The 13,456-nt window shown below is 37.5% G+C and overlaps 2 protein-coding genes across 2 annotated transcripts; both read left to right on the top strand.

Annotated features, from left to right (window-relative positions):
• The first annotated feature begins 5,116 nt into the window (after positions 1-5,116).
• Positions 5,117-7,286, top strand: LOC129778962 (uncharacterized). The gene is made up of 2 exons (XM_055786161.1): positions 5,117-5,812; positions 5,874-7,286. The coding sequence occupies exon 2, from the start codon at positions 5,899-5,901 to the stop codon at positions 7,054-7,056; it is 1,158 nt and encodes a 385-aa protein (XP_055642136.1). The 5' UTR covers positions 5,117-5,812; positions 5,874-5,898; the 3' UTR covers positions 7,057-7,286.
• Positions 7,287-8,756: 1,470 nt separating this feature from the next.
• Positions 8,757-10,342, top strand: LOC129778963 (uncharacterized). Its single transcript, XM_055786162.1, has 2 exons — positions 8,757-9,054; positions 9,156-10,342. The coding sequence occupies exons 1-2, from the start codon at positions 8,962-8,964 to the stop codon at positions 10,017-10,019; spliced, it is 957 nt and encodes a 318-aa protein (XP_055642137.1). The 5' UTR covers positions 8,757-8,961; the 3' UTR covers positions 10,020-10,342.
• The last annotated feature ends 3,114 nt before the right edge of the window (positions 10,343-13,456 follow it).

Below are 13,456 nucleotides of genomic sequence, written 5' to 3'. Positions count from 1 at the left end.
TCATGGAAGTATAAGGAGCTATAAAATAACATAAAAGCGTTTTAATAGATTGTGAGCTCTCGTGCATTAGAAAATTGCTGGAGAAAATGATCCTTCGAAAACTCGATCAATGAATCGAGACAAATAATTTGCTATCAGGTACACAATTTGGGTTTCGCAAGAGCAAAGGAACAAACGATTGTCTAGCGTTGCTTTCTACAGATATTCAACTGGTCTTTGCGCACAAGGAGCAACTGGCTTCAGTATTCTTGGATATTAAGGGACCTTTTGATTCAGTTTCCATAGAAATTCTGTCAGACAATCTGAACAGATGTGGAATTTTGAATAACTTCTTGTACAATTTGTTGTCAGAAAAGCAAATGAACTTCACCCTCGGACAGCTGACAACTTCCAGAAATAGTTATATGGGTCTACCCCAAGGCTCATGTCTCAGCCCCCTTCTTTATAATTTTTATGTGAAAGATATTGACAGTTGTTTGGCAGAACAATGCACGCTAAGACAACTTGCAGATGATGGTGTGGTTTCCGTCAGAGGTCCCCATGCCGAAAACTTGCAAAGACCATTGCAAAATTCCCTAGATAACTTGTCTTCTTGGGCAAGGAACTTAGGGATAGAATTCTCGCCGCAGAAAACAGAACTGGTAGTGTTTACTCGAAAGCGGTCCCCAGCCCAATTGCAACTTATGCTTTTGGGCAGAAACATTACCCAATCATTGACCTTCAAGTACCTTGGTGTCTGGTTTGATTCAAAATGCACTTGGAATACCCACATTACGTATTTGAAGCAAAAATGTCAAAAAAGAGTCAACTTTCTCCGCTCGATTTGCGGCACGTGGTGGGTAGCTCATCCGGGAGATCTCATAACGCTTTATAAAACAACTATTCTATCTATTCTGGAGTATGGCTCTTTCTGCTTTCTCTCAGCAGCTAAAAGTCACCTTCTAAAATTGGAACGAATTCAATATCATTGTTTGCGTATAGCTCTCGGCTGTATGCACTCAACGCATAACATGAGTCTCGAGGTTCTGGCAGGAGTAACTCCTCTACAGAACCGATTCTGGGAACTTTCTCTCAGAATACTTGTGAAATGCGGTGTCACGAACACACTTGTGATTGAAAACTTTGAGAAAATTCTTCATCTAAATATACAATCTCGGTTTATGAGAATTTATCATCACTATATTTCATCAGATATTTGTCCTCCATCGTTTACTCCAGACCGTGCTCACTTCACCATCAGCAGTTCCTCAATTGAATACGATCTGTCGATGAAACAAGCAATACTTGGGATTTCAGATCAGCTTCGACCAACTTTCATTCCCCGTATTTTTAACCGAAAGTACCAAAAAGTCAATTGCATGAAAAGATACTTCACTGATGGGTCTCGCCTCAATGGATCCACTGGCTTCGGTGTTTTCAATGAAAATTCGAGCGCCTTCCGTAAACTGCAGGAACCTTGTTCCGTTTATGTTGCTGAGCTGGCAGCAATCGACTTCGCATTGGGGATGATCTCCAACAAGCCTGCAGACCATTACTTCATTTTCTCGGATAGTCTCAGTTTGCTTGAGGCTCTCCAGTCGATGAAAACTAGTAGGCACCCATCTTATTTCCTCACAAAAGTGAGGCAGCAGATGAATGCACTGATCGAAAGATCTTATAAGTTAACCTTTGTTTGGGTCCCCTCTCATTGCTCAATTCCTGGCAATGAGAAAGCGGACACTCTCGCAAAGGTGGGTGCCCAGGAAGGCGAATTGTTTGATAGACAGAGTTCATACGATGAATTTTTCCAATTACTGCGTCAGAGTTCCCTCTTGAGTTGGCAAACCGATTGGGACACTGGAAGTCTTGGGCGGTGGTTATATTCAATTATTCCAAAGGTTTCTTCGAGAGCGTGGTTCAAAGGTTTGGATGTAAGTCGTGACTTCATTCGTGTAATGAGTAGACTTATGTCCAACCACTACTCGCTAGATGTGCATCTCCACAGAATAAATCTTGTTCAAAGCAACGTCTGTCGGTGTGGAAACGGTTACGATGACATCGATCACGCAGTTTGGCAATGTACGGATAATTACGCAGCCAGAGAGTACCTTTTGAATGCCCTTGAGGTCCAAGGAAGACAACCCTATGTTCCTGTTAGAAACGTGTTGGGAACTCGCGATATCCGCTATATGCAGTTGATCTATATGTTTGTGAAACGGTCTAGTATAAGTATTTAATGCTTTTGCGTTTTTCTTTTTCGTTATTAGTTTGTTTGTCTTGTCCCCCCATCTCACCGTCGCCCACCCTCGACAGATAGTCGAACACCAGATGCTATACCTGGTCATTATGCACAATGCTACAGTGCGTGCGGCAACTCTCGGTTGAGACAACGATACCTCATATCCATATCCCTAACCTGACCCGTCCCACAAAAATGTTGCCCTTTTAACCTCAAGTAAACCGCGAGTATTCGGTCGAATCCTACTAAACATAGCAATTAGTTGAAACTTTGTATAAACAAACCTTGAATTAGCGGCTCAGCAAAGCTTATGCGATTGAGCCTTACAAATAAATGAATTGAAAAAAAAAATAGATTGTGGTTTCATTGGAGTAAGAATCAGAACATTGCATAACTGCATGCTCGAAACAAACATATTTTTTACATTTCATGCAGTTGTTGCGTGTTTTTCGGGTCTTTTATCGAAGAGAAGAATGTATAACGACCTTTTAGATAATTATCAGATGATAAAGATTTTGGAATATAAAGTTTGCATATTTCTAATATTCTTATATGCTGTATTCTTGGTAAATTAAGAATTAATGCTTTTTTTTTTAGATGGGGCATAAAAAGATGATATAAAAGGATTTCTAGGAACTTCCTTTTCTTTTTCTTGTTTTCTTGTCAATATTGTTCATTATAAAAACAAAATCCCCGAAACTGTAACTGTTAAAAATTATTATAAGCCACCGATTAGTTTATAGTTTACTGTTTACAATTATTCCACAAGTGAAATTCTTTCACAAGTGTGTATATGTATGACCATTATATTTAGCGAATAACTATACGAAAGTCAAACATTTATATTTTGCTTTTGAACACATGAATCTAACGACGAATAGTAAAATCCGTTCAATCCTGTCGCCACTAACATTAATTTTTACATTTCATTCAACAATATTCTAGAATATGAAAAAAGGCACTTGTCCAAAAAAGTTACTCCTATACTCGCGTCGGTGTGTCAGACCGAAAGTGTTAAAAAGTGGCACACGTTCCCTTTGTACCAACACATGCGATACGCTAAACGATGACGAACGACTAATAACAAAGCTAGATAGAATCGCAAAGTCATAGTGTTGATATTTTCTGAGAAATGAACGAATTATTGATTTCTCGGTCTGACAGACCAATGCGCGAGTATAGGAGTGTTAATGGCGTGGTTATGAAGAATCATTTCGAGAAGCACCGATTCTTTCTTTTGCCTTTGCGAGAACAATACACTAATTGGTCACAACTCGAGGGGAAACATAAAACACAGAGCAGAAAAAGTGACCTTTGTTGTTTCGAGCGCAGAAAGATTCTGAGAATTTTCTTCAGAGAACATGCAATACTTATACGCTAGCGACAAATATTCTCTTTTCGCTATCCCCCTTCGTTGTTTCTATTCTTGCGGCTGCATAAGTTATCCGTTATTGACAGCTCTGTTCGGGAAAGCACACAAATGGACAGAACAAATGTATGGGGAGATGGGAATGCTTCCAATTTTCATTAATTTAAACCATATGCAGACTGTGGGATTGTAATGTATAGCATATCAAACAAATCTTAGAAAACTTCCAATTCGATTGGTATGCAAATCGTTCAAAATCCGTTCGCAGCAAAAATAGTTATTAACATTAACTTTATTTCATAAAAACGTGACCTATTTTCCGATTTGGCACCCTTAATGTGAGACGTAGTCCTACGTCAAAAATTTGTGGCAAAATAGTTGACACCTGCCCCGCTAGCGCAAAATGTTGGTGGCAATATAGATGCCACCTGTCCGGTTAGCGTAAAATCCTGCTGGCAATAAAGCTGCCACCTGCCCGTAAAAGGGTTAGGCCGTCTACACATTAGGCAACAACAACCCGATCTATGTTGGCGATGTCAATCGCATCGCCAACTCAGCTCTGCACATTGAGACAACTCGAACGCGATGAATTCGTTAAGTTTTTATCCGTCATAATAAACTGCCTAATCGCTGGCAGAGATGCCATTTATTTAACTGCCGAAAAAATCATACGGAGAGCAAATTATGAAAAATTGGTTTGAAAAAAAATACTTTACTTGGGATTTTTCTTGACACGAGGCAATGAAAAAATAAATAAAAACTTAATTTCACAAATCATCGAATCAAATTGAATGCATACGCGGCTTCTTAAAACTACAATAGAATCAAAAGGGCACATTTGAAATACAATTTACATTATAGCAGAAAAAAAATCTGCTTATCTGGCATTCCTGGATGTACTTTTTTTCGAAGGTGTTTCATCTCATATATCAAACAATAATACCATTTTTATTTAAAAAATGTACCGTTGTGTTAATATTCCTTCGTGTGTACAATAGATTTCAGAATTTCTTTTGGGTTCTGCTTTTTTTCTAAATTCTAAATATTTCTAAAAAATGGATGTATATATTTATTTTTCGTTGGAGTAATACCACAAACCAGCAAACAATATTTACAAACATAAAAAAATCATTGAAATAAGAATACAGCCGAAAAGAATTATATAAAGAAAACAGAAAAATTTTCAACAATTCTTCTAAAGAATGATTTATGTATACACTAACGCTAAATATGAAAAATTCTCCCAGGGGTCACATATTCGCAGACCGCACCTTCGCACATGGTACAATCGAGAATCAGGGATGATAACGGTTTCCCGGGAAATCTGACCAGAATTATCCAATCTTAGGCTATCTGTTGGTATTTGTTGAATCATTATTATAACCGACGGCATCAAGCTAAAGGTGACATATTTACCTAACATACTTATTTCGGCTCGCTGATAACAACAGACAGCAACAATTGCTGTTAACTTGGAAAAAACACATCCAGCGGATTCTGTGCTTCTTGCTCAATCTCCAATATTATACCAGGGTGTCGACTACCTTGAAAATCCTTGAAAATCAGGGAATATCAGGGAATTCAAATATGGTCAGGGAAAATCAGGGAAAATCAGGGAATTTTACCACAATCAGGGAAAAATGAAATTCGTTGGATATAAAATATAAAAGTTTTTAGCCTTCCAGGTTTTATGTGTACATTTACTTCAGTGTATGTTGTTTGTTTTTGTCTGTGAAAATGGCGCGAAAGTAGAAGTCTTTTACTTTCGTGCAGTTTTTGCCAACTCCGTGTTAAGCCGTTATTTATCAGATACCATCATCTCGAGCACCAGTTTGACAATTGTTGAATGCAACTGACAGCTGATATATTTGCGCTTTCCGAGCACAGCCAGTAAGATAGGCGATGTCACGGGGCTGTTTTTTCGACCATTTGAAAGATGTGTTTGCGTAAGAAGAAATAGAACTGCAAGAATTTAAGTTTGAATTTCGTTCAACGGAAGCGACTGTTGGTGCTCGTAGGCAGAAACAGAACTGCAAAAATTTAAGTTTGAATTTCATTTAATGGAAGTGATTGTTGATGCTCGCTTTGTGTTAAAGTTGAGGTGGGTGAGCCAATTTTATAATCGGTGAATACAGTAAAATAATTTATTCATTATTTTAGCAGAGAGGTACGATAAAATCATAAGGTTGTCTGGCATTCTTCCCCGACTATCAACTGAAGCGAAGGTGTAGTGTACTGACAATTTACAGTGACCTTTTTTACTGATAATTATTATCTTTATCATAGGAAATCCAGTAGAACTTAGTTCGAAATGGCAAGCAAAACCACGTTCCAAGGCGTTTGGTTGCATGACCCGGAGTTTTCATCATGGTTGAAACGAATTGACACTAAGCTAGGATGCGCATACTGTTCTGTATGTTCCTGTGAAATAGTTCTCAGCAACATGGGCAAACAGGCTCTCAAAAGTCATATGAAATCAAAGAAGCATAGTCAACGAACCACAGCCGGAAATATTTTCAAATATCTAATGAGTGATTCACACCAAACGTTCGAACCAGGCACTTCCAAGAATATCGGATTCAGTTGTGCTAGAAATGATCATCCACCTGTGGAATCAGTACCTACTGTTGCGATTCCTTCAGTTTCCTCTGCGAGCATTCTACCTCCTTCGAAAACTATCGATAAATTCATGCTGAAAAACGATACCATCAAAGCTGAGATCCTGTGGTGTTTGGAAACAGTTATGTGTCACAAATCACTCCGCACAGCTGAAAAGGACATGGTAGTATTGAGAACAATGTTTCATGATAGCCAGATTGCTGAGAAGGTTCAACTAGGCCGTGATAAAATGAGCTACATGATGCTGTTTGGCATTGCCCCCTATTATAAATCTGAGCTCGATAAAACTCTGCATAATACAAACTGCATTGTCGTTGGTTTTGACGAGTCCTTAAATAAGACTACAAAAAAGCAGCAAATGGATCTAAATGTCAGATTTTGGGATGAAGAAAAGAAGGAGGTGGTAACTCGTTACATGACCTCAATGTTCTTGGGACGATCTCGAGCAACAGATTTACATGCAGCTTTTAAAGAAGGCCTGGGAAATATCCCTTTAAACAAGCTTCTTCAGGTGTCGATGGATGGTCCCAACGTGAATTGGTCATTTTTACGCGAGCTGAAAATGGACTTTGAACATGGAGAAGAAAGGCTCTTGGATTTAGGTAGCTGCGGATTGCATATTTTGCACGGTGCATTCAAGGAAGGTGTTCGCTGCTCTGGATGGAATGTTACGAAGTACCTGCGAGGCATCTATCACATCTTCAAAGATGTTCCAGCACGACGCGCTTTATTCACATCGTATTCGGGAAGTGCTGTGTATCCACTGAAGTTTTGCGCTCACAGATGGTTGGAAAACATTAACCAGGGTGTCGACTCAAAACTCGAAGAAAATTTCCCTGATATTCCCTGATTTTCCAGTAAATTTTCAGAAAAATTCCAGATGTAGACTAGTAATCAAATTCTTTACTAATGCTTTAGCTATAGTTCCTAAGATATTTAGTTAGCTTAAACAATGAAATATAAGAACGTCTGTCGATATATTCCAATGGAAAAAATGTTTGTGATTTTTAAATAAGTAAAAGACGACAGAGTAGTGTCGTAAAATCGTTAATCTTTCGGGCTTCTGTGCATTTCCCAAAATTTTCTTATTTCTTTCAATTTTCCTTGTTTTCTAGATAAAGAGAATGAGAATTTTGAACTCGTTGAATTAACTAGCTCAACATTTTTATTGATTCTATCCTTCCAAAGTGAAGCATACCATCGTAAACTTGTCGCATAGCATAAACGTTTCGGCAGAAATGTTTTTTTAAAAACATTCGGTATAAATGGAAAAGCTCTCTCAACGTTGGAGTTTCTACACGAGAGACAGAAGACCATATTGGTTAAAAAGTTCCGTAATCCTATCATTTCCAAAAAATGCTCCAGTCGGTTATTTTCCGGATCATAGTGAGCAAACTTGTTGCTTCTCTTCTTCTTCTTCAATGGCACTAACGTTCCTAGAGGAACTTCGCCGTCTCAACGTAGTATTACTTGCGTCATTTTTATTAGTACTTAGTTGAGATTTCTATGCCAAGTAACACGCCTTGAATGCATTCTGAGTGGCAAGCTCTAGAATACGCGTGATCACAGTGCAAGTCGGAGGAAATTTCTTTGACGAAAAATTCCCCCGACCAGACGGGAATCGAACCCGAACACCCGGCATGTTAGTTGTGACGCTAACCACTCGGCCAAGGGAGCACAACTTGTTGCTAGTTTTGCTATCAATATTGTTTTAGTACTAAGTCTGCTGCAGCTCCACTGATACGTTCAAAATCCTTCAAAGATTAAAAAAAAGCACTAGAGTCAACAGTCAAAAGTTTCTCGACTCGTTTTCCAGCTATTTTTTTAAATCGAAATCAATGCCGTCGAGATCAAGGATATATCAATGCCTTGAAAGCATTAAAAGCGAAAGCAGAACTCCGCATCCCAGACGAAATTTCAAGATTTGTCTGTCGTAAATTTCGGCGATTTTTTTATCCATCAATCTATTGATGAATCCGGAGCTATCCAAATTCAAGAGTTTTTCTTCTCCTTTGTAAAAGTCCAGTTGCAGCTCGCGTAACATGACCAATTCACGTTGGTAGGTTTGTTCAAATATATAATTCCCAGACCTTCTTGAAAAGTTAATCTCTGATGCTTGAGAACGCTCCAAGAACATAGACGTCATGTAACGATTTACCACCTCCATTTATTCTTCCTCCCAAAATCTGATATTTAGATGCAACTGCAGCCTCTTTGTAGTCTTGTACAAAGACTCGTCGAAACCAACGACAAAATATATCTTACGAAGTTTCATCGAGCTCAGAATTCTCAGCTTTAGAGTTCGTGGCAAAGTCTAATATCATCATGAAGCTCATTTTATCAAGCCCTAGCTATACCTTCTCAGCATTTGGTGTTATCAAAATTTTCTAATTACTGCAATAATAAAAATTCTAAATGACTGAATTTATTTTTTTTCCAGATTGATGTCGAAATTCCCTGATATTCCCTGATTTTCCCTGACATTATTTTAATTCCCTGATATTCCCTGATTTTCAAGGATTTTCAAGGTAGTCGACACCCTGTTAACGTAGCACAAAGAGCTGTGGAGATTACTCCTCATATAAGGAAGTTCGTTGAGGGTGTTCAGAATGACAAAATTGAACCAAAATCAGATTCGTACGTCGATGTAGTTGAGTGTCTAAAAGATCCTCTACTGTTGGCTAAGTTGACCTTTTTCAAATCCGTTGCCGCTGAAGTAGAACCATTTTTGCGCGAGTTCCAAACGGATAATCCCATGGTGCCATTTTTGTATAACAATTTGAGTCAAATGGCTAGAAGTATATTGGGAAGATTCATGCAGATCGATCAGCTAAAGAACATCACTCAGGTATATTTAATCTCTTGTGGATAATTCATTCTATCAAATGATTGATCCAATAGCAATTTTATTGCTATTTGAATAAAATTTACTGTTTTCATTTCTTTCAGGTAACAATAGAAGAGATCAATGAAGCCAAGAATCATTTACCAATGAAAGAGATTGTATTGGGTTTTGAAACAAGAAAAGTTTTAAAAAACTCGTCAAAATTGACCCAAAAACAAATTCTGCAATTTCGTCTGGAATGCAAAGGATTTTTGAAAGCACTGATTCTAAAGCTTATGAAGCGATCGCCATTGACGTATCCTGTGACGAAAGCCGCATCCTCTCTTGACCCTTCAGTCATTGATTCCGATCAAAAATTGGCTGGAAAACGATTCGAAAAGCTTTTAACTATATTGATGGATTTTGGTCGTATCAGTGGAGCTTCAGCAGACTTGGCACTGAAACAATATTTAAAATTAGTTGGTAGCAACAAAAGCAACAAGTTTGCCTACTATGATCGGAAAAATGAACGACTGGACCATTTCTGGAAGGGATTGCTATCGGGGGATGAGTTTATGGAACTTTTTACCATCGTAAAAATGATCTGCTGTCTCTCGCATGGAAACGCCAACCTTGAGAGGGGCTTTTCCATTAACGCTGAATGTCTTTTTGAAAACATGCGTGAGGAATCGGTTGTTGCTAAGCGACAAATTTATGACGCTGTATTTCACGCTGGAGAGATAGCATCAATACAAATTTCGAACCAGCTAATTCAACGAGTTCGAAATTCTCACTCCCTTTATATAGAAGACAAGGAACGCCGTAAGAAAGAAGATCTTGCGTCAAATGCGTCAAAGATGATGAAACGTCAACGAGAAGCAGAAGCGAAATCTTTAGAGATCAAACGGAGTAAAATTTTGGAAAACGCACAGAAGGAAGCCGAAAGTTTGCAAGAAAAAATCGCTTTGTTGAAATCAACTGTTTTGTAAAACTCATCCGAATCAAAATAAATAAAATTTTCTGCTGTATTAGTATTTAAGCATCTTTCATGAACTGCATGAATAAATCATGTTCTATCTTTTACGCCGTTTCTCAGTCTTTGTATAATTCAAACAAAAAAATACAAAAAACTCATTTATTGGATTATATTCGCTCATAAATTTACTTGTTCTAGCCTTCATAGATACTTACTAGCTGTTAAAAAACAGAACTAAAATAAAAATTTTGATCACTAGTCTATATCTGGAATTTTTCTGGAAAAGTACTGGAAAATCAGGGAATATCAGGGAATTTTTTTTCGGAATTTGAGTCGACACCCTGTATACGCATCAATTCAGCACTCTTCCCGGACGGTATATCAAGAGAACTTGCATATTGATGGCATTTCCTAACGTCAAACGAATATATATTATATATAAACTAAACCAAAGTAGCAAAATACTTACATCTCGTTCGTTCATAGAAACAGATGCGCCAATATTGTAAACACTGTTTTGCATCACCATTGACAGATATTGAAATTCAATGAACGCAGAAATCAAAACGTCAACAGCAATTCGCGTTGACGGCGGAATGGTGTCGACATCTGGATACGATATTAGTTTGTATGAGGTCAACTATTCTCTATCAGATTAGTCGACCCTAAGGCAGTTTTAAATTGCTAAAATTTGAATGAATTTTTTTTCTTTGCGTTATTTGCCTTCTATAAGTACGCTGTTCTGACCCCAATTTAAACTATTTTCTATCAATTTTCAGATATTCTCACCAAAACTTGCCATTATAATACAAAATTATCTTTAAACACAATTTGTGTATGATATTTTTTTACTACTTGCAAGCAAAAGTGATTTTAGTTTACCTAGAGTACTAATTTGGTTTGGTAAAAATAATGTTCATTCATAATTTTTATTTTAAAAGCACGTTTATGTCTTTTGCAAACCCATATTGTCATGCCTGCTCCCCCATTTCGGAATACGAAGCTCAATGCCGTCAACGCGGATTGAACGAAAAGGTTGCCGACACAAATCGCGCGCGACTCGACATGCTGAGTTGAATCGAAAAAGTTGGTCCGACCAAAGTTGCCAGTTGCCTAGTGTGTATGCTCCCATTTGATTACACATGTTCTCAACTTTTTTGACAGATTCGTTAAGTTGCTTTCCAACTTAGCGTAAGAACACACTGGACGGCTTCCCCGCGCGGATTTTGCAATGACAGACCGCCGCGGGGCCTCGATAATGGAATGTGAATGAGATAAAACACACAAGGCGGAGCGGGTACGGCCGGTTCTAAAGTCACTGTTGTAAGGTTCCTCATTCTCTGCGGTGGCTCGATGGAGATGATGCGCCGCAACGGTTTTGTGATAGTATTAGTGTTTATGCGGTGCACATGAAGCAAGGTAATAGTTAATGTACTATCGGTGAGCCAATACGTGAAAATCACTCTGCGGTCATGTAGCTGCGGATTCTCGAATACTACCCAAATTATCGAGAAATGCAATATTTCAGACGTGTGCGATCAACTTCTTTCTCCCTCTCGCTCAGGTAAACATCCCTCTTCCGTTTTCCACCATTCTGTCTTTATATACCTCCCCTCTAATCCGCTTACTGTCCAAACAGTTGTACCTTGTACCATAGACTCGTCTTGCATCCGTCTATAAAAATATGATAATGGCCGCTAGTGAAGCCGTCGAAAGCCGCTGAATGTGTTTTTCATCGAGCTCCTGCTGCGACTTGTCATTGCGAGAATCGCGCGGGAGAGCCGTCTAGTGTGTTTCCACGCTTAGGTTGCCTAGTGTGTAGATGGCCTTAGAGTTAGATGTTGGTGACAATATGGCTACCACCTGCCCAGCTAGCGTAAAATGTTGGTGGCAATATTGATGCCACCTGCCCGTCTAACGGAAAACACTTGATGGTAAATATGTTGTTTTTGTATTTGAAATTTTGATGTTAGTTCCAACAAAAACAACTAATAAAATTCATGATCAGACTCAACAGGTACTAAACAGTTCATATGTATTGAGAACTTCAATAAAATGACTGTTTTTCAAAAACTTTACGGGAAATTTGCTCTTGCTGCTCTAAATTGGGAGTTGTTGACACAAAAATGACTACAAAATGAATAGTTTTTGATTTTTTGAACGCTCAAAAAAATCAGGTGTGTTGCTAGACATTAGAACAAGTTACCACATAAGGTTAGAAGTGATAATTTATTGTTAAAGAAGAGAAAAATAAAATCGTTCCTTGTGACTAATTGATCTGAAATTTGGAACACACCTTTATCTCTGCTGTCATTATAATACTGCGTGTTCCATTATTTTGAAAAATTTAATTTTGCCGCCGCTATAAAATGGCCGATTTCATATTAATTTGAAAAAAACTTAATTGGGATATGTGTATCAAGTGAATGGATTTGATTTGGAGAACAAACTACATTATGAACAACATGAAATCAGAAAGGTCGCCAGCATCAAATGGTCGACTATGTATTTTTTATAATCTCATCATAATCGGTATCAAATGGGATGATTTGATTAATAGAATACAGTACATCATGAAAACATTCCGAAAAAAATAGGCAAATATCATCCATTTTCAAAAATTGTGGAATGTTTTTATTGTAGAGAAATATACTGATGATACGGATAATGTACTAAAAACTAGAAAATAAAAAAAAGTATAAAAACAAACTTTTTAAGTTGAACGGTTTCATTGTGACAAAACATAATAATAATGTAAGGTAAATGATTTTGGTTCGTCCAGTCGGAAATATGATCATGGTTTTTTCACTTTTTTGAAAGCTCTAATTCAGCACACCTTTGTCAAATCAGGTATTCGAATGTTTCAAAACATATAAATAAAGTTGTCTTTTCGATGATTTACAGTAGTTTTATAGTATATTTTTACGGAATCACATGTTTCTAAGGATTATAAATATAAAATACATCATCTATTGGTGTCGAAGCTCCCCTCATTCGACCTTACTTTTAATCGATCACCAGATGATTATTTCGTACATATTCAGACCTTTTCTGGATTATAACACTTACGAATATTGTAAACATCATGGTCGCACATCATTTGTATCAGATTTACATACCATTAAACCATTAAATTAACGCATTATGATGAACTCAATTCTGATCATGAGTTGTCCAATTCAATAATGTTGTTTTGTCCACATGATTTCTATGTCGACCGCTTGGCGCACTGCAGTCTGTTTATTGTGTTCTTCGTGCATAGCAGAAAAAAAGTTTCTCTATGTTGAGTGTGTTGAGGTGAACACTTTTAAAATGCCCAAGAAAATACAATATTCTCAAGAAAGCCTAAATTATGAATGGATCAATATGATGACAGTAAACTCAAGCAATGATAAATGCAACATTTACTTGAGAATTCAAATGTTTTCATTCAAAAATGGTAATTTCTAA

The sequence above is a fragment of the Toxorhynchites rutilus genome, chromosome 3, assembly GCF_029784135.1.
Source record: "Toxorhynchites rutilus septentrionalis strain SRP chromosome 3, ASM2978413v1, whole genome shotgun sequence".
NCBI classification, from domain to species: domain Eukaryota; kingdom Metazoa; phylum Arthropoda; class Insecta; order Diptera; family Culicidae; genus Toxorhynchites; species Toxorhynchites rutilus.
The sequence above is the reverse complement of the archived record's forward strand: the minus strand, read 5'-3'. Positions and strand labels throughout refer to the sequence as shown.